General features: G+C 35.9%; 3 protein-coding genes across 6 annotated transcripts in view; all 3 read left to right on the plus strand.

Moving 5' to 3' along the window:
• LOC125658971 (stimulator of interferon genes protein-like) overlaps positions 1–12186 on the plus strand; it is a 34087-nt gene extending 21901 nt beyond the window's left edge. For 3 of the 4 annotated variants that reach the window (XM_048890449.2, XM_048890448.2, XM_048890451.2), the window contains exons 4-7: positions 8973–9071; positions 9376–9608; positions 9882–10068; positions 11513–12186. In XM_048890449.2, coding sequence (XP_048746406.1) covers positions 8973–9071; positions 9376–9608; positions 9882–10068; positions 11513–11811 — 818 coding nt within the window. In that variant the 3' untranslated portion in view covers positions 11812–12186. The remainder of the gene's footprint in view (positions 1–8972; positions 9072–9375; positions 9609–9881; positions 10069–11512) is intronic. The other variant, XM_056150125.1, reaches the window with a different exon arrangement.
• Positions 12187–19251: 7065 nt separating this feature from the next.
• LOC125658970 (uncharacterized) lies at positions 19252–20786 on the plus strand. The gene has a single exon (XM_048890447.2). It carries the CDS (start codon positions 19309–19311, stop codon positions 20740–20742), a length of 1434 nt encoding a protein of 477 aa, XP_048746404.2. The 5' UTR covers positions 19252–19308; the 3' UTR covers positions 20743–20786.
• A 1339-nt stretch (positions 20787–22125) lies between these two features.
• Positions 22126–24834, plus strand: LOC125658974 (uncharacterized). Its single transcript, XM_048890456.2, has 3 exons — positions 22126–22245; positions 22556–22723; positions 24119–24834. The coding sequence occupies exons 1-3, from the start codon at positions 22173–22175 to the stop codon at positions 24526–24528; spliced, it is 651 nt and encodes a 216-aa protein (XP_048746413.2). The 5' UTR covers positions 22126–22172; the 3' UTR covers positions 24529–24834.
• The last annotated feature ends 1443 nt before the right edge of the window (positions 24835–26277 follow it).

Raw genomic sequence — 26277 nt, forward strand, 5'->3', positions numbered from 1 at the left:
TTTCACCGCCAATAGAGATAAACATTACGCCAGTTTCGAGATACGAACTCTTCTGTATAGGAGGTGCATTTAGTGGAACTTTAAATGCTTAAGTGGGACAGAGTGGATATACTGCCAACGAGAAAGACGATGAAATGTATTAAAAGCGGCTTCTCTTTAAATATGTAAATGTGGGAAATACAAAATGCTATCGAAAGAAATGTTTTACCGAAGTGGAAACATACAAACAATGTCATATTTGCAAGAAATATCTTGGATATGGTACTTATGACCAGCGAAATAACGTGATAGGATAAAAATTCTATGTATTTAATTACTCCCTAAATACTTATCACTTACTTAGTTTGTGTATCAGTCGAATTCGGGTTATCAAACAGCGTATGAGAAACGTTCTGTATCGGGTAATAAGTTGCTTACTGTACGTGTCTAATGGTTTTGTTAAATAATACTGTATACAAAAATTGTCAACAAGATGCCTATACAGCATACACTTTGATGAATTTTCAAAACTACACATAATTTTTTGCCTGTATATATCTATTATTCTGTGCTCTATAATTCTATAAATATCTTGATTCCTTCTGTGGTTCCATAAGTAATTTAAGCCTAGATTTGACAGTTCTTCTTTAATATTAGTTAACCAATTATTATTATAAGTGGACATATCTTCGTATCAAGCCTTTAAAATACAATTGTCTGTATTCTTTAGCTTTATCCAATATTTAAAAAGTTTTAATTTTCTCTTAACACATAAAGGTAATCTTCCTAATTCACAATAGACCATATTGTTACATGTTTTTCTATTTACACCCAAGACATTCTTACAAAAATTAATATGAACTTTTTCAACATCTGGGGCTTTATGAAATCCCCATATTTCGGATCCATATGCTAGTACACTACCAACATACATGTCAAAAACCGAACATTTTGTTTCTACATTAAAACAATGATTTTTAAGACTATTATTAATTGCAAACAATGCTTTTCTACCTTGCTCTGCTACGTGTTTTTGTATTTTCAAAAATTTACCATTGTAACACATAAGTATACCTAAATAATTAAACTCTTTTACAATATCCAAAAGAACGTCATTATAATACCATTTTTCGTTGTCCTTAAAGCTGACATGAATTAATAAATATAGTATAATTCTATATGTCCGCCATATTTCTCTGCTAATCCGCCATATTAGTTGGAATTTCTACTGTTATATGTATCGGGGTTCGCATGGTATATAAGGGGACGAGCTTTGCTACGCTTCACTTCACATCAGTGTCTTCGATTTACCTGTGCGGGTAGCTTCGACAGGTAACACGTACATCTCCGATATTAATTTATAGGACATCAAGAAGAAATGAAATCACGTTTTGGAACACCACGCAGTGCTCAAAATTATAATAAACATATCGTACAGTAGTAAATCATTCTAAATATATATATTTGGATAAATATATAATATAGAATGCCTTTTCTTTACGTGAACGTGCGTACATTTGCAGTAAATATGTCAAAACTATACAAAAATGCGGCGAAATATTTATCTTTTATCTATTGATAAAATGGAATAAGCAAAGAGTATACAATCTATACCATTCACAATTACTTCAAGTAAAAGGCAAAGACATAAATACTACTGTACTTATAAAAATGGCATGTATGCTCGCCATGAAAACGCATCGAATGCGGACGACTATTTACCTGGGCCTACTCGTAATATCTGTAAAGGACCGCAGATGTACGTGTACACTTGTCGAAAATACTCTAAGTAGTAGTAAAACTCCCTTTATTTGCATAATCCATGAAACAAAACGATAAACTCCATTTGCATTCCAACAGTAAACAACATTGTCCATTGTACAGACTGCGACACATTTAGCCTGTGCCGATCAGCTATCTTCAATCAGGGGAAGTATCAGAGTATAATATTTACCCTGTATTGCGCATGAATCCTTATACCATATGATTTACTGGTCAGAGTATTGCAGGTTTATAAATCAGGAAATCATTTAGGTACATAAATTTGCATATACAACACTGTACGAGTGTATGAGAGAGAGAGAGAGAGAGAGAGAGAGAGAGAGAGAGAGAGAGAGAGAGAGAGAGAGAGAGAGAGAGAGAGAACCGATGATCTTGTAATAATCGTGCTCTTATTAAGACAAATGATATCGTTAATTCAATAAAAAGAGAACAGTACTAGTAACTCAATATTGCTCTCATTAATTGATAATACAGATTTATTTGATTCATTTAAAGCACGCATTAATTAAAAATTAAACATATTTTTTAATAATGTTATTTTCAATTACTTCATTTTATGCTAATTTGGCACTCAATAGATCTTATATATCTATGCCATTTTGCGTTATTACATTCTGCGTCTAACTCGACGCAAATTGTACTAATGCAAAATGTAATAATCGAGTTTATCATATTATGCGTCGTTATCAAACATCAAGGGGAGAGGACAAGAGTGTCTGTCACCCACCTTTAATAACAATATCCATTTTTTGTTAGTTTGTAATGCAAATAAAAGATATATTGAGTGACAACCCCTCCCCCACTTACCCCAGCTTGAAAGTTCTGATAAGTAGAAGTAGAAGAAAAAGTGAAAGTAGAAGACGCACACCACCACCAATTAAGAAAATGAAGATATGAGGCACTCATAGTAGAGGACTCTAACCACCCCATCCGACCCCCAACGATTGAAGAAAATGAAGTGTAGGGGGGAAATTATTGAGGTAGTCAAAGTAAAAGACTCTTTAACCCTTCACCCCACATTAGGACTTTGAACATCGGACAAAACATCTTGGTTTGTTTGGGTGTTTTGTTTTATTTTATTGCTGTTTTCGTTCATCTTTTTTAATTATTATTTTGAATGGCAAGAAATTTTGAAGAATCCAATTTTCCATTTTTCCCCCTGTTGTACCCCCCCCCCCCCCCCCCCCCCCCCCATGAAAAATGACGATACATGTCTGGTTATTACATGTACATTTTGTTTTGCAACACATGCATGTATACTAATTGTATGGTGCATGTAGAATTGCACCCTTTACCAAGTTTTCCTTCATTTACACAGTGTAAGGAATGGTAAACCAAAATCACAAAACAAAATGCATAAAGACCAAGATATTTTCAAGCGTAGGAACTTCATTAATGAATACATAATTACATGTATTCAGAAATATCGTATGCATGCAATGCAGGACTATAGCATTTGTGTGTTTTAACGTTTCTGTACATGCCATAATGATTACTTTGACGCTTGAGTGTAAATTATTCATAAATATTTTCATTTCGTAGATCTGGCGCAATGGCCATACCGCTGTACGTAGAAATTTCAAATTCAAATGTATTCGATAAGATGTTAGTATGCATAAATCAGTAAAATTCGTGTTGAGCTTTTATTTGATATGATACAATGTCAATATACTGTAATGCATTAGTAGGATATGCAGAAGGCAAGAGTATAAACATTTTCTTTTTTCATTATCAGTATCAATATCTATATGATCACGAAAAAAACATTATATAATTTATATCCGGATCCATTTATACCGATTTAGATATCAATAAAAACAAAGCTGCATAGTTTGGGAGAGGGGTTTCTAATGAGTCTGATGAAATTAAAAGAAGGAACCCAACATTTGCATTCAAACTAGATATACTTCAACATGAATTCATTTCTGCTCTGACTGAAAGCATGATTCTAAATTCGGGAACGAATCTTGCATACAAAATAATTAATAGGGGAACACATAAATTCGAGCTCCTTTGGAATTTAATGAAATGTAGATATGCACCTTTCTTTCAACACGAATTGATATGTTGTTTCAGGCACGAAAACAGGGGGTTGGGGTGGGCAGGAAGGCTGGTCTGCTTTCCCCACTTTTTTTGACAATTTACTTTCCCCCCATTATTCTAACATACAAAGTCAGTATTTTCTACATGCACAGTTCAAACTAATATTTTTTTTAAAATTTGTAATGAATTCAATTATAAGCATCAACTCCTGTAAATTTCCAATACATATTTATATTGTCAATCACAAATTTTTAAATAGCTGGAAATTTTTAATGCTTGAAAGCTTACATTTATATAAGTGATCAATTTTCTTTCCTTCTGTGAAATGATATATTATAAATCGAAGTAGGACGGTCGCTCTCTCTCTCTCTCTCTCTCTCTCTCTCTCTCTCTCTCTCTCTCTCAATGAATATGGACATACAGAGACCGTAAATAATTATGTGGTTCCAAAAGAGACAACAAAACTGTATTTTCGTTTATAAATTTCCTTTCATATGTGTCTTTGTGTAATGAACTGTTTATTATGGATTGCAAATGTAATACACGCATTTGCACACAGATGTATATTTTCGATCATTATTCCCTTATTTGTATATGCAAGTTTGTATATGATCATCGAGAAATTTTGAATTGTGCACGCAATATATCCAACCAGATATTAGATTCCCCATTTCTATAAACTGCAAAACCTCGACCAGACAAGCATTCAATACAGGAAAATTTTTCGACTCTGACATCTCCCCTGATTGAAGACACACTGTTTGGCACGGGTGAAGTGTGTCACAGTCTGTATAATGGAATGAAAACGTGTTGTAAAGTTCTAACGAGATACAAATGGAGTTTATCATTTTGTTTCGTGGATTTATCAGAATAAAGAGAATCTAATATTTTCGGTAAGTGCACATCTCCGATACCTGTTGAATAGACGCCCGTATTTGATACTTTTTTTGGCGGATTATACCTTGTGCATTGCATATTATGCATATGGCATGCACCTTTATTTTGCAAGAATTAATATAAATAATATATTTTATGCTCTTTGCCTATTCCATTCTATCAGTATGTAATTGGCAAATGATTTATCCGCATTTATTTTATTAGAAAATGCAAATACTTGCATGCACTTAGAAGTATGCAAGAAAAGCTTTTTTGTTGTTTTTTTTTGTTGTTGCATTTTTGTCTAACTTATCTAAACTTCCAGAATGTTGCATTAGTATACAATCAATATTTTGTAATTTTGAGCAAAGCATAATGTTTTAAAATGTTATTTTATTTGTTTCTCATTCCCTATATATTACTATCGGAGATGTGCACTGGTCGAGTCCACCTAGAAAAATCACTCAGGTGTGACAATCACATTTGGGGTATATACGGGTAGAGTAAATTAGGCTACCCGAAAGAAATATGGCGGATAAGATGAGAAAGGTGTACGTATTTATTAATTCATGTCAGCTTTAACTTGACTGCCATTTCTAAATATCATTATTTTTGTTTTCTGTACATTAACATTCAAATCCCATTCCTTCGTGTAATTAGATAAATTATTTAACATATTCTGTAAACCATCAATGCTTTCAGACAACAAAACCATATCATCAGCGTACATAAGAAAAATATTAATTAGATGTATGTCAATACTTGGACAATTTTCTCTCAAAAAACTATTTTCAATATCGTTAACATACAATGAGAAGAGTATAGGTGATAACACTTCACCTTGCATAAGACCCACTTCATTACAAAAGTATTCACTTTACACAGGACTTCACATTATTATAAAGAGACTGTACAATTTTAACAAATTTTCCTTGTATTCCAAGATGTAACAATTTATACCACAGTTTTGTTCTATTTACAGAATCAAACGCATTTTGGTAGTCTACAAAGCAACAATATATTTTTTTCTTTCTATTTAATGTTCTATTGATAAGAGATTGTAAAACGAATATTGCATCCACAGTAGAAAGTCCTGATCTAAATCCATACTGTGCGTCTGTTACAATGTTATGGTCTCTCTCCCAATCTAATAATCTGCTATTTAATATACTCGTAAAAAGTTTTCCAAAACAACTTACTAGAGAAATACCTCTGTAATTGTTAGTGTCATTGAAATCACCTTTTTTGAATAATGGTACAATATAGCTCCGAGACCATGTCTCAGGATATAAACCCTTGTCAAATATCTTGTTAAATAAAGTATACAAGAGAGACAATACAATTTCTTTACACCTGATAAAAACTTCATTCAGTATATAATCTTCATTGCAGCTTTTGTTTAGTTTCAATTTCCTAATACCATTTTCAATATCATTACATGTAATTTCTCTATCTAATTCAGCATAACCTGTATCTACAGAGACATGTTCAACACCATTAACATTATGTTCATGTACATCATCAGTTACCGTTTGATCACTGGCAGAAGCAAGATTTCTAAAATGAGTATAAAAATCGGAATTTGACAAATTACTATTTACACTTTTAATCTTTCTTTTTGAGAATAACTTATAGAAATGCTTGGGGTTATTTTTTTTCCCAAATATTGCAACATATCATCTTCATGTCTTTTATATTGACGTTTAACTTTATATTCATACTTTTTATATTCACGTTTGGATCTGACAAGCATTTCCCTATGCTTATTTGAGTAAAACTTATTAAAAACATGCAAGCAATTCCTATATTCACGTAATAACATTTTACAGTGTTCATCAAACCATGGTTTATCCCCCTTATATTTATTACATGTTTTCCTTTTCTGGTCATCCTGGGTGCCTCTGGATTTTACCTCGAATACATCAGCGTGGGGCAATACACATTCATTAATAATTTCACAAAATTCTTCTATACAACCAGTAACAACATCATGTAAATTTTGTAAAATATCAACAATATTTGTCTATTTCCATTTAGATGTAATTGTCGAGTGCTGAGTAAAAGAAAATGAACCTGTATAAAGTTTATATATATATATATATATATATATATATATATATATATATATATATATATACATAGAAATCCTCTAGTAAAAGAAACAGAGGGAATTTTATTGTTCATATCTTAGATACGCAGGGTTTTAAATGTGATTATAACTGATGATTAGTCTGTGATATATCTGTTTAAATGTTAATCAATAAAAGAGAAAGGGGGGAAAATGCTGATCTGTAGATTGCGGGTTCGAGTCCAACAAGCGTTTGATTTTTTTTAAAGATTACTTTCTACTAAATTTGCTTTTTTTTTTTTTTGACTAAATAAAGTAAATTTGAAAGTTTTCAATTTCAAAATATTGTTGTAAAGATCCTTGTTATATTTCAGGAGAGGGACTTGTTCCCAACCCTTTTGATTTGATCAATAAAATATGTTCAAGATAAACAGATCCTTCACATTTTAACCATATCATATTTCTCTGGTGTAGCATTCATCCTTAAAACGAATATACAAATCTTATATTTTTATTTTCATTTATGTTTTAAAAGGAAGTCGGCCATCATGACGATGTAGTATACAATGTACCTCCTTAAGAGTTTCATAAATAGCACAAACTGGCATTGGGAATTTAAAAATTGACACAATAGACAAAATCCACGAATTTTCAGGAAATATTTTATTTCAGTTTTGCACATTAGGGGGAGAGGTGAATTAAAGGGAAAGTGGGTCTAAACGTGAACGAAATCGTTGGAAGTTGTGGAAATGTAATTTGTAAAACTTTGTAATCGTGTAAAAGCATCAGTTGATAGGGATATTTTTATCTTTAAGGATGGATGATAATCCATCGTCGTAATGAATGGCTTTCCTTTAAAGATATGAATGTATCAGCAATTTATGCACGGTTAGCTCAGTAGGTTTACGTGTCGATTGCATAACTCAGTAGGTTAACGTGTTGATTGCCTATAGCTGGGTAGCTCAGTAGGTTAACGTGTTGATTGCCTATAGCTGGGTAGCTCAGTAGGTTAACGTGTTGATTGCCTATAGCTGGGTAGCTCAGTAGGTTTACGTCTTGATTGCCTATAGCTGGGTAGCTCAGTAGGTTAACGTGTTGATTGCCTATAGCTGGGTAGCTCAGTAGGTCAACGTGTTGATTTCCTATAGCTGGGTAGCTCAGTAGGTTTACGTCTTGATTGCCTATAGCTGGGTAGCTCTGTAGGTTTACCTGTTGATTGCCTATAGCTGGGTAGCTCAGTAGGTTTACGTGTCGATTGCGTAACTCAGTAGGTTAACGTGTTAATTTCCTATAGCTGGGTAGCTCAGTGGGTTTACGTGTCGATTGCGTAACTCATTAGGTTAACGTGTTGATTGCCTATAGCTGGGTAGCTCAGTAGGTTTACGTGTCGATTGCGTAACTCAGTAGGTTAACGTGTTGATGGCCTATAGCTGGGTAGCTCAGTAGGTTTACGTGTCGATTGCGTAACTCAGTAGGTTAACGTGTTGATGGCCTATAGCTGGGTAGCTCAGTAGGTTTACGTGTCGATTGCGTAACTCAGTAGGTTAACGTGTTGATGACCTATAGCTGGGTAGCTCTGTAGGTTAACGTGTCGGCGGCTGATCTGTAGTTCATGTGTTCGAGTCTAGCAGGATGTTTTAAAGAAATCAAGATTACTCCCTAAAACTGCATTTTCAACTAAATGAAATGAATTTGAAACTTTTCAATTTCCTTATATTATTGTACATATCCTCCACTTTCAATATCATCTCGTGGAAATCCGGATTAGAATAAGCCCACAGTACCCCTTGCTTGTCATAAGTGGCGACTACATGGGATGGTCCTTCGGATGAGACCGCTAAAACCGAGGTCCCGTGTCACAGCAGGTGTGGCACTACAAACATTTCTCCCTGCTCAAGGCCGTAAGCGCCAATCATGACCAATTTGCTGCCCTTCACCGGCAATGGTGACGTCTCCATATGGGTGAAAGATTCTTGAGTGGGACGCTAAACAATATACAATCAATCAATCCATATCAGACTCCTTAAAGGTGTCACGCAATGCGATTTCAGTGGACTTGCTTTTGATTAGCATCACATAAGCTGTCGAAAGTCAAACGCGTGGAATCGAAAAATCGATTGAAATTCGAATGGAAAATCATGCTATGTGACTGCACTGCCGTGTTGTATCTTAAACTATGAATTGTTCAATTGTCTTTTGAATGTAGCTGTTTATACCTTTGTAGAACCGGATGATACGTGGGAAACTCTGCTTCCGGTGGGAAACCTGGCTCATGGATTCGCATGGGGATATTATTACGGCTACCTCAAAATCATTCTACCAAGTATGTTGTACCTCACTGGTTGCACATTCTATGTTGTACCTCACTGGTTGCACATTCTATGTTGTACCTCACTGGTTGCACATTCTATGTTGTACCTCAGTGGTTGCACATTCTATGTTGTACCTCACTGGTTGCACATTCTTTGTAGCCAAGCACTTTTTTGATGATTAAGGGTTTTTATGAATTCTGTTCACCCCTACCTGTTTTGTTTTTGCTGTTGATATAATTTGAGGAACAAACAGTAGTTAGCGTGAAAAAGTGCTGTACAAAATGCATAAAGATACGATTTTATCATACTTTCAAGATCACGACGAAAGAGTGAAAGAATGGCGAAGAGAACACGACAAGAAAGGGAAAATGAGTGAGAAAATGTTCCTTCTGTTTCCCCAAAGTTGCCGGTGTAGAGATTCCCTTTCGGACGAAAATCCTCTCATTGAACATGTTGGTCATCTTCCGGTCATTACAAAAAATAGAGCGGGCACTATAGCTCGCCAGTACAGAAACACCATATACAGTGTACATGACGAGGAAAATGAGGTAGGCATTTTTAGCTCACCGGAACGAATGTTCGAAAAGCTATTCTCATGATCCTTGTGTTGGCATCACACTTTTAGGGGAAACCTTAACCTTTACTATATCTATTGAACGAAGGGGGATATAGCTTTGATATTTCACATAGAATACTCATGACCAGGCCTTTCATTTGGTACAAAGATTTGACCTTGGACTTATTACGTGGTGTATCAATTATTGTAACTTATCATAGTCATAGTATGTCAATAAACCTGTGTACTTTTACCACTATTCCAGGAATATTACTTTGTCGGTGAGTACATCACAGTGATACATACGATGTACGAAATGGAGCACAACGCCGCCACCGGTTTACAGACAAATGAGAAGTATTTACAGGCCATGAGGTTCTATCGAACAATCCGGGACATTCTGGAGAGAGACCCGGAGTGCTCGGGAAAATATAAGATCATATTCTACCAAGGTAAAATAACACGCCAACTTTGTGATGTTTATTTTAGAATTTAGTAAACAGTTCCGGTATGATTTCCATCTATATGAAAAGAATACTCTTATACATGAACTAGAATATTCCATTATCATTTCTTCCTTATCAACCTAGCTCTGCTGGTGCTGGTGGATGACCAGAAAAACTTACGTATTGATAAGTCGAGCATTGTCTGTCTATCCACCCGTGAATATTTTTAAAAATTCATCGCCTCCTAATTTTCATCAGATTATATTTGATTTATAGTAATTTTATTCACAAATAATGAAAGGAATTAGGCAGCAGGAATGGCGCCTCCCAACATCAAGGTAACCTAAGGTTATATTGCCATGAACGTGTGCATAAAGATTGTTTATGACAATAGCAGAATGCACTGTCCTAGTTTGGATTAGGTTTTCATTACAAAGAGTAGTTTGCAGAACTGTCTTGGATTCACAATTTTTTTTAGATACATCTGCCATATTTATCACAAGGTTAAAATATACTCAGATATAGTAAGCATAAAGAAACACATATCTGTGCATTGACTTTTCATTAAAATAACCAATATATGTAATAGTATATGAATGATTGGTATTTTTTTTTAAAATTTACTTTATTTAAGATAGGGCTGCAACGGATACCCGAAATAACCGAAAACCGCGGGTCATGTTGGTCGAGTCGGTTTCGGTTCCATTTTTCTGGATATCGGGTCCGGTTTTGTATTATAGACTCATTATTAGAAATCCGTTTAATGACTTATGAACACGTTGGAATGAAAGGAATTGAATATTTCTTAACTTTGAAAATAAAGGAAAAAGATGCAAAAACTGTATCCAATTGGCGTCCAAATTCTAAAATGTGGCTTGATTTGATATTAAAGACATAACTTCGGATTTTAGTATCACCATTTATAAACAGAGAACGGTTCGAACTTTTTGTTGAAGATAATAAATACTTCAAGAATACTTTTTACATAACATTTGCGTGCAATGGAAGGAGAGAAATAGTTTGCATAGTTCATTTGGATATCTTCTGATTTTGGATACTACAATTATCGTTAGTTTGTTCTGAAATTTACTAACATATACGAAGATTTTATGGTTAGGTGAATTATTCTGTTCATAAGTTCAAATTTCATCATTTGCAATGGAACAACAATTTATTGAATCTTAATTAACCTCAACACTGCAGAAATAAGCTTAAACGGCAAAAAATAAACATTTTATATTTATAAATTTCCCTACCTCCACCCTGCTGGAGATTCTAGAACAGTTGGGCTATGGTCTCTACAGAAACTTTTGGTTATTACCACAAAAAGATAGAAATAATAGAACGGTTTGCATTGTGATTGGCACGAAGCCAGTACAACTTTAAAAGAAAGTTGTATTTGGGGGAAATAAAGTACTATAATGCTTATATTTTTAAACTTACCTTTCAGACAATAATAACAGCTTTGTGGATATACCAAAGGTGATATGTAGGGAAATAAAGAGACAGATACGGAAAGAATCACAAGGCGATTTGTCCACCGAAACCTCACTGAATAGTTTCAACAGAAGTTTGTCCATCTGCGGGCCTGACTTTGGACTCTATTCTATCGAGATTCCGACCCCCTCACAAATGACTAAAGCTGAACCCAACATTTACCGAGATGAGCAAGGGAATGTGAAGACAGTGGAGCGGGAAGACCAATTGACCAATCTATTCACTGATCCATGGAGTAAGGAGACCAACTGACCAACAGATAAGACCAGCTGACCAATCTATCTACTGATCCGTAGAGTGAGGAGGAGCAACTGGCCAATGTGTTGATTGATATACCAGCAGTGGGGATAACCAACTAAAGTGAGGAGACACGGAATTAGCTGATGCGTGTACCTGTTCTTGGAGCATGGAAACAAATTTGTTGACAAAATCATTTATGCTCGTAACGAGGATCAACTAACCAACGTGCTTGCTGATTTTGTACATGTGTTTTGACAGGAATAAGTTTCAAATAATGTTTGTATTGATATAATGCATATGGAATACTGATGTTTGTATTCCACGGTTTAGGGGAGAAAACACCCTTTAGCATGAAGAATATGAAATAAAGATTTGTTGGGAGCGAAACGTTTATTTGGCAATAATTCCAATCTAATTATCAGACTAAAATAGTTGCTGAAACGTTTACGCATGGATAAATTTTGTCTGTCTTTGGTAGGTTCTACCGATACGACTACTCTTAATACTTTCGGTTCTGAAGGGGTCTACGACCACCTGTCACAACAAGTTATGTAGCAACTAAAGTCTTAAACTTAGGCATTAGTCTAGCAACGTGAAGGACTTGGGGAGTTCGTTTAGTTTGTCACTTTGACTACATCTAATGTGAAGGTCATACAATGTGTATGAAAAGTGAAGATAACGAACAGTGATCAATCCCATAACTCCTATAAGCAATACAAATGAGAGAGATGGGCAAACACGGACCCCTAGATATAATAGAGGTGGGATCAGGTTCCTAGGAGGAGTAAGCATCCCCTGTCGACCGGTCACACCCGCCGTGATTCCTACAATGTATATCTTGATCATATAAATGGAGTTATCCGTAGTCAAAATCTGTGTGCCAAGAACGGCTTAACAATCGGTATGAAACAAGTCCGACAGTATTTCACCCAATGATAGGTTGTATTGGCAAACTAGATCGTTATAACGACCATAGAATTTGCAAAATGCTGACTTTAAGCGGAACTGTTGAAACCCCTGCACCATCCAACTTGTTTGTCAGTAGCCTGCCTCGATTTAAGAACTGATCATACGCAGAACAAACTCTTGCGTATCGAATCAGTTGAGATATAAACATCACATGCAGGTGATAATGGAATATTGCTACATGAAAATGGAAAGTTGATGGAGAAGCTGAAATCATTCCGTTTATCATAAAGTTGAGTTGTTAGTTTGCCGTTAATTTTTATTTTCAACAAAATATCTAAGTATGAAGCAGAAGTGGACGACTCTGGTGTTTTTTTATTTCGAGTTCACAGGGATATATCACATCGACATATGAATGAAAATTATTATTGTTAATAGATGAAACGTAATTGATATATCTAAATGTGGCCACAGCTTTCGCGTACACGTTTTTTTTTTTTTGTAATAAATTCTGCTTCATAAGAATATAAAAACAGGTCAGCTAACAAAGGAGCACAATTTGTGCCCATGGGAATTCCAATAAACTGTTAGAAGACCTAATCACCAAAGACCACGAAGATATTGTCAATGAGGAACTCTAGCATATTCTTAATTTCAACTTCGGAGTACTTGTGCGTGGAATCAAAGTATTGTTATGGATGACTGATCACTAGATACATGTATGAATGTTTCCGGTTTCCATTTTGGCTGAAGAAGCAACTGTCCATAATGTCAAAAAGGTCTAGTCTTTAATTCATTACAAGGAATGGTCGTGTAAAGTGTTGAAAAGTATGTTTTTGTTGTTGATTTGAGAAAAACTTTGCGATTTCAAGTTTACTAAAAGTACTTTTAAAAAATTTGAATCCACATTTGAATATATATCCACTTCTAGAATATGTAGTGGCACAGTACGTTTGAAGTTTCTCCTTCACAACTGTTAATATTTACGTGAGGAGCAAAGATTAGAGGCTTGGTAGCACACTTACTGGATCCAGCATGTTTTTGTAAGTGTTTTTTATGAAGTTTAGATGATACTCTTGAATAGTTCTATTCAATACCTTTCCAACGGTATAAACACGAGCCTTCAGCTCCACATAGTTTTAAACTTATCGCCATTCAATACACGTATCAACACTTCGCCGTGAGTTACGTCCCTTTCCGGGGTCAGCCAAAGGTCAATCGGTGAAAAACCAAGTTTTCCTTCTTTACCTTACCAAATGTAAGATGTTATTACTTTGCATTTTAGCCAATTACCAAGTTTTCATACAAGTTAATGGGTTGTCCCAATCTGGGGCATTATTGTAGTTGACTGCAATTGATGGAAAAATAACAGATGTCAAAGCTACAGATAAGAAAATTACAAAGGCCAACGTAAGGAAATACGATTTTATCCGGGAGATGGCGGACAAGGGACGTAACTTTCGCGAAGTGTTGATACGTGTATAGTACCAGTCGTTGACCACTGTTGTAAAAATGGTTGGAAAACGGGTTGAGAATATTGAAGAAATTAGAGCTTATATAAAAGTTCGCACAAAACTCGGTCATTCGGTAATGCATAGTTTTTACTGAATTGGGGGAAGTTTATGGGTCTGATTTTTGACTGGCACAGAGTCCGTCGAAGATGCAGCAAAATCTGGCCGACCTGTGACTAACAGTCTCAAAAGTCAGGGAAATAATTGAAAGTGATGGCAGATACACGATTCGTGATATTGCCAAAGCTGTTGGCATATCGTTATTGCGGGTGTTTCATTTTGAAGCGTATTTTTAAAAAAAAAAAAAAATGAAAGATTTTTGCCAGATGGATCCCGCATATATTGACAGATGACCAAAAACGGGTACGAGTACAAACCGCTAAGCAGTTGCTCAAAATGTTTCCCAAATTCAATCAGATAATTTGAAACATTGTTACTGGTGACGAAACATGGGTTCATTATTTCGAACCAGTAAGAAAAATTGGAAACAAAATATGGTTACCTAAACACGGTAGAAGGCCTGTAGTTACCAAAAGAACCATAAGCACAAAGAAGTTTATTGCATATCTTCTCATGTGATGGTATAGCCGTGGAAATTCCGGTGCCGAAGGGCAAAAGTGTTACAGGTCGATATTACCGAGATGTTATACTAAAAAAGCTCAAGAAATATGATCATAAACGACGCCCTCCGTCAGGATTTAGGCATGTTCGTCTACTTCATGATAATGCTCCATCACATACATCTGAGCTTGTGAAGCAATTTTTGAAGTCGGAGAAGGTTACCGTCTTGTCATACCCACCATACTCTCCAGATCTAGCCCCATGCGACTTTTTGCTTTTTCCAAAACTTAAAAAGTTCTTATCTGGTCGTCAGCCATCAGTCAGTGCCTCAGAGGTCTACCTAAATCAGCATACCGTGACGCATTTCAGAAATGGATTCAGAAATTGAAATTATGTATTTCAAACCGTTAAGAATACTTTGAAGGGATGTAATGTTCATTTCACTATATCGTACAATGCATATCGAACAGCCCTCGTATAAGTACGATTATCAAAAGTGGAATTAATGTCAAGTTCGTTTAAAATACAGTCGTAATAGTGAGCCTTACAAACAAATAATGTTGTTACAAGCTTTATCTGCTGGAACCAAAACATGTAACATATCTAATCTCAGAAGGATAGATGGTACGTACTTTTGTTTTGATGTGGTGTCTAATGCGGGATTTTAATATTCCTCTTACACTTTTAATCCATTCTGACAATGTATCAAGTTCTTTTTCATATTTAGCCCATCGTCTGGCATAATCTTCGACATAATTAATAATAAAGACGAAGCTCTGGTGCCAATTGAAAGACCCAGATTTTCTGTATTGAGGACCTTTTAGAATAAGTGTTTTGAGGTCCTCATTTTCAACTGTATCAACATAACTAGTAATGTATAATCCAAGAACATAAATTTCGGAGGATCATTTTTTTTATCATATAGATTATAACGTACAACCAAAACTGAATACATGTGTGTTTATATTGAAGCCTGCTTAAATTTCTGGTACGTTTAAGCAATTACGGTGGGGGGTTTTCAGACGACACGTTGTTTAAAAATAAAACAGCCATCAGTCGGAGGGGGGCTACAAATTGTAATTATAAGCACAGCCTTCCTACAGAATTCATTGATGTTTAAACTGTTGATAATTACCATTATAGCCAAATTAAATAGGAAACATTGAAATTTGACTATGCGGCGGTGTTTTTTTTTTTAAATGATTCAACCCTATAGGTCATTTCTTTTGTCCCTGATTGACCCTTTCCCATACTAACACGCAATCAAGTGGAATTATATCGCAAGTTACATGTAGGAGAACTTTGTTCCAATGATAATAGTCATTCAAAAATTGCTGTGTTGCCAATCAAGAACTTCTTTGGGAAACAGTAGCTACATTACCTCGAATTTCTATTTTCATAATTTTGATACCGTGCATCTGTGATGTTTTAATTGTTGTCCAAAAAAATATATAAGCAAGTAAAAATTGGCTGTGAATTGATTAAGACCAGATATTAATTAAAGAACTTAGAATGTGTAAACAAGACATGTTTCATGCTACATCGTAGTAAGATATTTATTATATGTGTCCTACTATATCCACATACTAAAGGCATTGCCATGTGTGAATGCAACTAATTACATTTGTTTAGCTTAAATTCATAAACTAGAACGAATATGGATGAGCTTTTGTAAAGACTAAAATTAAATCCAGTCCAATAGGTTTATCTGTAATGGGTAAAAATAAACCTTGCGACCAGCAAATATCAACCACGAAGTTTAATAATTTACTAACAATTATTTTTAGATAAATATATTGATGAATTTTTTTTATTGACTTGCGGTATGTCTAACGGCTGGTTTGCCGCCGATCTGGATTCACATACAAGAATATAAACTGTCATCAATCGGCCGTCCAATCAAATGCCCGGATGTAAACAGGGGCGGATCCAGGAATTGCAGTTACGGGGGGGGGGGGGCGCCACTTTATGAGGCTGGGGGCCCAGGGGCGAAGCTCCTGAATTTTACAGATTTTAGAGGGCTTGAAATATGTTTCCTATTTAGTCATTTGTACTATTTTCTGTCATTTCTAATCAGGTAAAATTAATATTATGACGCAAATTTTAAGAGTTTTGGGGGGAAAAGTAAGTCCTCCCAATGAACTTATACTCTCATATGCCCTTTGCCGTTGTCACATTCTTGTAACCATCCACCGGGGCCTTGGTCTCCCCACTATTTGTCCATAGCTGGAATGGTTGGTTTGGAATCAGAGTTTTCCTTCTCTTAGATGAGCTGCTCTCCCAGGCTAACGAGTCCCATCTACCCGAAGCACTGGTTTTAAGGCGCCAGTATCTCGCCTTCGCCCCTTCTCCTGTTTCGTTGACAACAGTTCCACCACGTGAAGGCCAGGAGCTGGACTTTGGTTGTCAGAGGCTTTAGTCTTGCTCGTGCCGTAAGGAGTATTTAATAAGTACTGGGAGCTTATCCCCAGCACCACCCCTTGGCATAACAACCTTCTGGAACTAAAGACAAACTATCCCGGTTAGAAGAACGAGCAGCTGAGACTGGCCTTATCATCAGTACAAGAAAGACCAAAGTACTCAAGGCAAATACAAACAGCCAGGCTGGTCTCAAAGTAAAATCAACTCCTCTGGAAGAAGTCGACTCCTTCACATATCTTGGCAGTATCATGGACGGTCAGGGTGGCTCTGAACAAGACATCAAAAGCCGAATAGGAAAAGCAAGAACAGCCTTCAGAATGATGATAACTATCTGGAGAGCAGACAATATTACTTTGAACACCAAAATCAGGTTATTCAACTCCAATGTCAAGACGATCCTATTGTACGGCTGCGAGACTTGGAAAACCACCAAACACCTCATTAACAAGCTACGAGTCTTTATCAACAAATGCCTTAGACAAATACTGAAGATTAGATGGCCTGAAAAGATAACCAACGTGGATCTATGGGAGAAGGTCAAACAGCAGCCCATAGAGTGGGAGCTTAAAAAACGGAAATGGAGCTGGATAGCCCATACTTTACGAAAGCCAGCTAACTCTATCACCAGACAAGCGTTACAGTGGAACTCTCAGGGGAAAAGGAAAGTAGGAAGGCCAAGAAACACCTGGAGACGAAATGTCCATGCAGAAATGGAGTCTGAGGGATATAGGTGGCAAGACCTGGCCAGACTGGCACAAAACAGAACCAGATGGAGGAGTGTTGTTGGTGGCCTATGTACCACACCGGTACCACAGGCATAAGAAGAAGAAGAAATGAAGTTATTCAAGAAATCAAAATATTTTGCCATTTATTTCTCCGGGAGTAGAAGAAATCATTGCTTCTTTTATCGTTCAGTACATTTTTCTAAACAAGATACCTTAAAAATGAAATGGGGCTGCGCCCCCCCCCCCCCCCCCCCCCACCCCCATTTAAATCCACCACTGTTAAAAGTCCAAATGTAATTCCGTAGAGTGCGTAGAGAATGCATAATGAGTCCTTAGCGAGTGCTTAATGCCACCAAATTTACAGTCTATACTAAAATGAAGTTTACATAGCTTTCCTTTTTACGGATCAAATATACAGAGTTACATAATCGTTTTAAAAATAGAACGTCTAGATTCTGGTCTAGGTTACAGGTATCAATCGAGAACAAATGTACTGCACATTACCCTTGATTGATCCATTTCTATGTTAAGTATTGATAAAAATATTAATTCTACGATAATCTGTAGATGACATGACCCACGGATCAGGGGCGGATCTAGGAAATGCGGTTAGGGGGCGCAACATTTTGAGGTAGTGGGTCTGGGGACCGCCTTGAGGCCTCCTAATGGGTCCAGGGGGCGAAGCCCCTGATGGATTTTACAGATTTTATAGGGCTAGAAATATGTCTCCTGTGCAGTCATTTTTACTACATGTATTTTCTTTCATTTTTGGTAAAGTGAAATTAATCAAATGACGTACATTTTAAGGGCTTTTGGGGGAAATGTAAGTTCTCCCAATAAAAGTAATTTAATAGATAAAAAGATTTTGTCAATTATTTCTCCGAAAGCGGAAGAAATGATTGCTTATTCTATCGTTTACATTTTTCTAAACAAGAGCACGATTTACCTTAAATTTGAAAACCTTAGGGGGAACGCAGCCCCCCCCCCCCCCTTAAATCCGCCACTGCAACCCGATTATGTTCGGCAATCATCGTTCCCATGTCCTTGTATACGACGCAATGGCGATTTACAAGAAACGCTCATTGTAAGTGTGCTCTCAAAACAATATTCCCTTGTTTATTTTACTGAATTTTTCTTCAGATCTTGGGGATTATATTAATTATACCGATAGGTGTTATTTATTGCATAATTGGGGGGGGGGGGGGGGGATGCCGTCAGTTACAGCTTGTATTGCATTAAAGTACATGTAACATATAACAAGAATTGACCTTAATTATACCAGACTTGTAAATATTTCGTTATCTATCAGAATACGATGTTGTCACACACCTGAGGTCATTGGAGGCCACAGCAAGGCAGATAAAAGAATTCTGTCAGAGAATGGCATGGATAGTGATACGCCATTAAAAAGGTCCGCATCTGTTTCCAGACAGTTGTCTGTCATGGCGGGTAGAGGACGACTTTTGAAAGTACCCATAATCCTCTTGTCATTGACGATTGGAATATTATGTGGCCACTTATTGTTTCGCTTCTCTAGTGCTCCTATAGATTCTGGGTCACGTGGGAATAATTTTAAACGACATGAAACGTCACAAAAACAGCTGGACACGTCATTTCACGAACCTCCATCTGAAAGAGAGGGCCTAAGTATTAAAAAGGACATGAGTATACAGTTTCGAGACTATCAGCCGAAGAAATACTTTGTGAACGTAGGTGGGACTTACCCCAAAAGTATTGATATTTTTCTTCTGACGTATCCGGATTCGGAGACGTTTTCGCTTGTTTCTTTCATACCAGATGTGTCGTTCGCGCCATTTTACGCTGCTTTTGATAACCATACGCTGATTAGCCCAGCATGGGTAAGTGCAGCTGAAGAATTGAAACAGGAAGTAAATCTCCATCCATTTGGTGAAAAAGAAACCCGGGTTACTCTTCCAGTTGTTGATATCGGGGCCTGGCTCCAGAACAACACTCACCCAGACGACTTCGTCATCGTAAAAATGGATGTCCCGGATGACGAGGAAGAGGCTCTTGTGAAAAAACTAGTTCATATGGAGGCTGTGGAATGGATAGATAAATACTATACAACATTTCCCGAGAAACAGCTTGACAAATTACGAAATATTTCCGAAAAATATGGGCTTCCGATCTTCGGCTGGGATGAAAGGAATGAAACTTTTAGTGATTTCAATTATGTCAATCCAATGAACGTTCCACCAGGGGCGAGTTTTGTGAAGGAAGATTGTAAATCCACAAATTCTAGTGAAATCTTTGCACTTTATTTTTACACTACTGACATGTCTTTAAATACAATCCGTGCATTGAAAATCCTAAGAGGGTACGGCGGTGAAAAAGAAGGGAAACTTAATGCTGGTCTGTTTCTGCCATTCGAGCTGATTATATCGAATCGTGAACTTACTGAAAGTTTATTTTCTGTTTTCCATGGTGGCCTATTCTGGGATTTACAAAATAATCGTAACTTGTCGAACAGTCAGTTCCGAAATTATGTTGTGAAGTTGTCAAGCATCTGTTCTAAATTCCAACAGCCAATGATCCTTCAATACATTTTGTTCTCTGAAAAGAACCAAGATCTCGCAAATTATATAATGTCAACTCGACATCAGACAGTGTTTTATAAGTCATATGACCTAAGCAGTTTGATGTCATTTTCGGAATTGGGATCTTCAAATTTCATTCCTGAGTCTGGAACAATATATTATCTAGATATCGGACAGAAAAACAATGACAAACTTGCATTATATTATTTGAAAAATTATGAAGAACAGTTAATATCACTTATTAAGTGTGCTGTTCCATAAGATTTCACCATGTGAATGTAAATTAAACATACAGTATATTCAAATCAGATATACAGTTATGTTTCAAAAAGAAATTATATTGCCATACATAAGAAGGAAAAGATAGAGATAACGAGCAGTGTTCAATCTCGGAACTCCAATATGGAATACAAAATTAAGAGAAGGGCACATGCGGACCCCTGGGTATATCAGATGTGGGATCAGGTGCCTTAGGAGTAAAAATCCCCTGTCGACCGTCCAACCTGCCATGAGCCCTATATCTTAATCCGGTTAACAGAGTAATCCGTAGACAAAATCAGTGTGTAAAGAACGGCCTAACAATTGGTATGAAACACGTCAGACAGCATTTGACCCAATGACAGGTTGTATTGGCAAATCAAATCATTAAAACTGGCATAGAATTTGCAAAATGTTAACTTTACACAAGACTTTTGAAACCTTTGTAACATCAACTTATTTGTCAGTAGCATATCTCGATTTAAATATTGATCATACGCAGAACATGCTTTCGCGTCAAATCGGATGAGGGCAATATTCCATTATCACTTGCATATGGTCTTTGTCTCTCAAAATATATTTGCACTCTTCCCCGCATATTAGTTTTCGATATTTGGCCTTAGTGAGTGTTTCCACATTCCACGCACTATAATGCATTCGTTTAAGATACGATCACCTTTGTTCATAAAACATTGCATTAAGATATCATGATACAATTTGTTCTCAGTTTTGTAGATCATGCACTAGTACGTATATTTACCTTGATTTTTTCGTTTGTTTTGATTTGGTTTTCTTTTTTAAGAAAAACCCCTAAATTTCCTCAGAAATACATTTACCTTGTATTTTACTTATTCTGAACATTGGCTCCTGTCTGTTCTGACTTGTACCTGCTCCAATGGACGATCCCTTGAATACAACCAACTAAATAAACACTAACATGATTTTATTTTTATCTGCTCCAATGGACGATCCCTTTAAATAATATACATATATGGATGACAGAAGCAATTAAAATCAGAACAGAAAGCATTTATTTGATATTACACTTGATTGAAGTGAAACACTGCATTCTATAAGTAGTACTCGATAACCTTTAATTTATTCCTGCATGGTTAACCCCCTCTACACGGATAATGGGAATAATCGATTATGTTATTTAGCCAGAATTAATTGTCCTTCTCGGTACTGAGCCGCTTTTTCTCCGATTCTGTAACACTTGAAATCTAAATTTATCATGTGCTCTATGTCAAAAAGGCTAACTGTCAATCGAGCGCGTATGGAATCCGATTTTCAGTGTCACGTGACGGCTCTTGACCTTGCCACTTCAACTTTTGAACGCCAAGTCGGCGTCAGTATTGCAATGACGTAATGGCACCTTGGATATTTAAAAGAAATGGAAATGAATGGAAAATGTATAATGTATTTGTCCTGCGATGGCTTTATGTGCACGCTTTCTTCTGCAGTTAGGACACGTGCTCGTTTTACCCCTTGCAATTTTGGCATCAGGTAACTATTGATCTGAGATTTTTATGTTTCTGTTATAAATTATGTCTGTAGGAGGAATACAGGGTAAAATGATTTTGTCTGTTGATGATAGTTGTGCCAAATAAGTTATTCACAACAGAGAGAGAAAGGGATAATTTAACCTCCCTAACGAAGGGTTGTATTTTCAAATAAGATCATTATAGCGACCACAGATTTTGCAACTTGATTACTTCAAACAGGACGTTTGAACCCCCTGTAACATCAATTGATTTGTCGGCAGCTTGCCCCGATATCAGTTTGAAACATTTAAACGGAGCATTTTTATATTCAGGAGCTAACTGCGGCAGACGCTGGTCGTTGCAGCCTCTGGTGACGGGAGGTTTTGGATGTGTCCGTTCTGTTGTCGGCGTTTATAGTGCCAGGCGATGTCTCTTGAGAGGTCATCATCTGGCAATGGCTTCCAGTAGGGAAAGAAATGTGGAGCTTGTCTGCATCAAAGGTATACTTTTATGGACTTTAAAATATATTCGCCTAAAGCAGAGATTCACAAGATCTAGATTTTTAAAAAATGGTTCTCTTTTCTTTATGCGCTTCTACATTAATTCAGTACTTCAGAAAATAAGGGTTCTCTTCATATTAAACCAATACTTAAGTAAACAGTGTTCTCTTTTCTCGACCCTCTCTCTGTGCATTTTCTTGATGCGCTTTCTACATTCAATCAGTACAGTACTGAAGAAGAGCCCTTGTTTACTGAAGTACTACTTCAGTTAACAAGGGCTCTTCTTCATTGACCTGTCTCTACGTTAAATGACGTATCCAATTTTGATACATGCTAAAAGAGGGTGTTGCACCGAAGCGGCAATTTTCCCTAATCGGAACGCCGTGCCTGCACTCGTGACGTATAACTGACCTTCATCCATATTTATACTCTTATTGCGTATTTGCCATTAAAATACCTGTAGGATTCCCCAAACAAAATATGGGAAGTTTAATAGCATTAATAAAGTTCAGCGTAATTCGAATTATATGCACCTAAAAACAATTAATTTACCATTTTAGCAATTTGCTACTGGAACACATACCATCGTATCCACTCAAACTGTTTAATAGCTATTTACCTTGTTTGACCTTAAAGTTTTTCTTTCAAAGCTTTGCAAAGTTCACAACGGTTTTTCGTAAAAGGCACCATGCTTATGTCAACACCTTTCACTCAGAAAAAACATACAAGTTCTCGTTAGCAACCTTGACTTTTAAAATACAGGTATTGCATGCTGTATTCGGCGTGTTTGTTGCGAGTCCTATTTACAAACTAAATAGTGTCCAGGCTGGAAGCTTATTTCAAACTCGGCACATTGTAATAAACAGAGATTTGACAAGAAACATTTATAAAAAAGAAACCAAAAAAAAAAACAAAACAAAAAAACAGCTAGGAGTGTGTTTCAATTAAGAAAAAATGTAGATGGAAAACGTAATATTAAAAAAAAAATGTGTTCGTGAGGGATTCGAACCCGGTCGTTTTAAAAAAGAAAACATCGTTACCTATAAAAGCCGATGACCTTATACACTAAACCACGCAGTATACCATACATTACTAAATTCATATAAAATAATTGAGAGCTTGTATCACTCTTTCAATGGTGAGATCATACTTCATAAGAGGTGTTTTAACGAGCCATTAAATAAAATTTTAATGTAATGAGCTACCTTAAAGGAATTTTTTTTCCTTTAGAAAATCATTTTTCATAAAAGAACGTGTATATATGTAGTATAATTTACTTCTACCTTTTTTCTTTTCTTCTTTTTTTTTTTTTTTTTTTTTTTTTTTTTTTTTTTTTTGAATTGTGAATGTAGGATGTTTTGATTCCATTGAAAATCTGTTGAACTCTTGTTGCAGATGAGATTTATGTCCAAACACTGTCATCACCATCTACCATGCAAATCAACGACTTCATGACTACATCAGCAGCAAATGTCGCGGACGTTGCAGAAAACAATCAACCTTCCAAATCGGACGAGGACCTCAAAGAAAACAGTAATAATATTACGCCTGAAAACAATTTGGAAAACTTTACGTCAAACACAATATCAACCGTAACTGTGAATGTAAATGAGACTGTTACTCCACTGCAAACAGAAACTTTAAACAGTACAGCTGTACCAACTACCAATATCCAAAGGAACGAGGGCGATACGAAACTTGAATTGAAGGACACAAAATTACAACCGGATCTTATAGAGGTGAACGAAAAGGAAAAACTTACCAAATCCATGTTATGTTGTAATCCGGCACTGGGCAGTGGATAACTGCATGCATTTTAAACAATGTGCGTGAGATAAAGAACCAATTAATAAATATAAGAAATCCAATATATTTCACTGTATATAAATTATACTCATTTTAAAAATTATATTCATTTGTTCTTTTCGTCATGAAATATATTCTAGCACCTTGTGTTTTGTGGTTGACAACTACGTGAAAGAAAAATGGGATTGTTTCATTGTACTAAAGAAATATTCTGTGAGATGGTGTATCAGATTGCCGATGGGAAAAATAGCCAATTTTACTCTCTCGATATCATCGAGTGAAAATAAAATTATCAATTATTTACATTTTCAATGTTTTTGCTTGATATCTCTACAGATTGTAATGACAGTCAGCTATTCCTGATGAATGTGTCGTATTTTTAACAATGCGCGTATTAGTCTATATAAATATATAAGTCTACTTTAACGGCTGAGAATTCTGACAGAAATCAAAGTATTTAATGTAAATAAAAGAAGGGTTTTTTGTTTTGTTTTTTTATTTAAATACGTGAGGGTATGAACTGTAACGCTTCACGACGTCCTACTTTTCATGAAGCTCTAAAGCTAAAGATCGATTGATCATTTACTAATTATTATACATCGATTGGAATAGTATATATACATATGTACCTCCAGAAAATTCCAAATATGGTAATAGAATTTTTCAGTACAATTGAAGTAGAGATGTAAGAAACTAGGGCTTAGCCTTTGATAATACATCTACATTTCAGAAATAAATTTCATTTTTGAAAATACATGACGGTATACAATGCGACGCTTTACGCCAGCATACTCCACGGTGCGTATTACCGAGGAGACAGTGAAGTTCCTGAGATTTTGCAAGAAGCTACTTCGAAGAGAGAATGATACTCATTTTTATTTTTATCAACATCGGTATCATCTGCATTCAATTCAGGTGAAAATTCATCAGGTATAATGAATGGTGTGGCTAGGCAATCTATTCTAGCGCATTCGGCCACATCACCTTCCATACCGGTATTTTTAAAAAATATATTTCAAGCAACTGAAATATTTAGCATCTCAATTCAATTATGTTTTCTGTCTAATCATTAATGTGTATTTCCTACTCAATGTCAGTTTACTAATATACTTCCTTTATTTGAAGAAAGGGATCAATGATTATTGTCAAATTATAAGCTAGATGGTAAAATTTATCTTCGCTAGCCAAGGGTTTACGATCCGATCCGCTTCTCTGAGAAGCGGAGCGGATCGTAAACCCTTTACTTGGCTAACGAAGATGGGTAAAAATTATGGAACGTGTTATTTTGAAATATGTTTACAAAATATTTTCATTCAAATCATCAAAAGTACCAATTTGGCATTTGAGCGGCCCGTTAATGGTACATCAGGCGTATTGATAACACTTGATTCCATAGCGAAAACCAAAGATAAAAGGAAACATTGCTACATGGTTTATGATGATTTGTCAAAGGCATTAAATCATGTATGGCATAAAGGACTTCTTATGAGCTTCAAATTTAGAGTTAGTGATAACTTGTTAAACTGTTCCAAAGTTATCTAAACAGAAATGAAGTGGTATATTGCAGAGAAACACATGTTCAATTCAAACTTATGTTAGAGTCCCTCAAAAGATCGTGTCAAAGTTACATGTATGTATAATGTTATTTGAAGTCCCCTTTCTAAGACAACATTTGTTGGAATTGGGCATTGGTGTTTGGATCCACTTTCATTTGCGAAATTTTGTGTGTGTGTGTTTTTAAAAAAAAT

Source organism: Ostrea edulis, chromosome 9 (genome assembly GCF_947568905.1).
Source record: "Ostrea edulis chromosome 9, xbOstEdul1.1, whole genome shotgun sequence".
NCBI classification, from domain to species: domain Eukaryota; kingdom Metazoa; phylum Mollusca; class Bivalvia; order Ostreida; family Ostreidae; genus Ostrea; species Ostrea edulis.

Bases quoted from the DNA above. Each gene is read 5' to 3' on its own strand.
- LOC125658970 (XM_048890447.2), top strand. From the start codon at position 19,309: ATGGATAGTGATACGCCATTAAAAAGGTCCGCATCTGTTTCCAGACAG.
- LOC125658974 (XM_048890456.2), top strand. From the start codon at position 22,173: ATGGCTTTATGTGCACGCTTTCTTCTGCAGTTAGGACACGTGCTCGTT. The intron at 22,246-22,555 runs GTAACTATTGAT...TTTTATATTCAG, and splicing joins CCTTGCAATTTTGGCATCAG to GAGCTAACTGCGGCAGACGC. The intron at 22,724-24,118 runs GTATACTTTTAT...CTCTTGTTGCAG, and splicing joins GGAGCTTGTCTGCATCAAAG to ATGAGATTTATGTCCAAACA.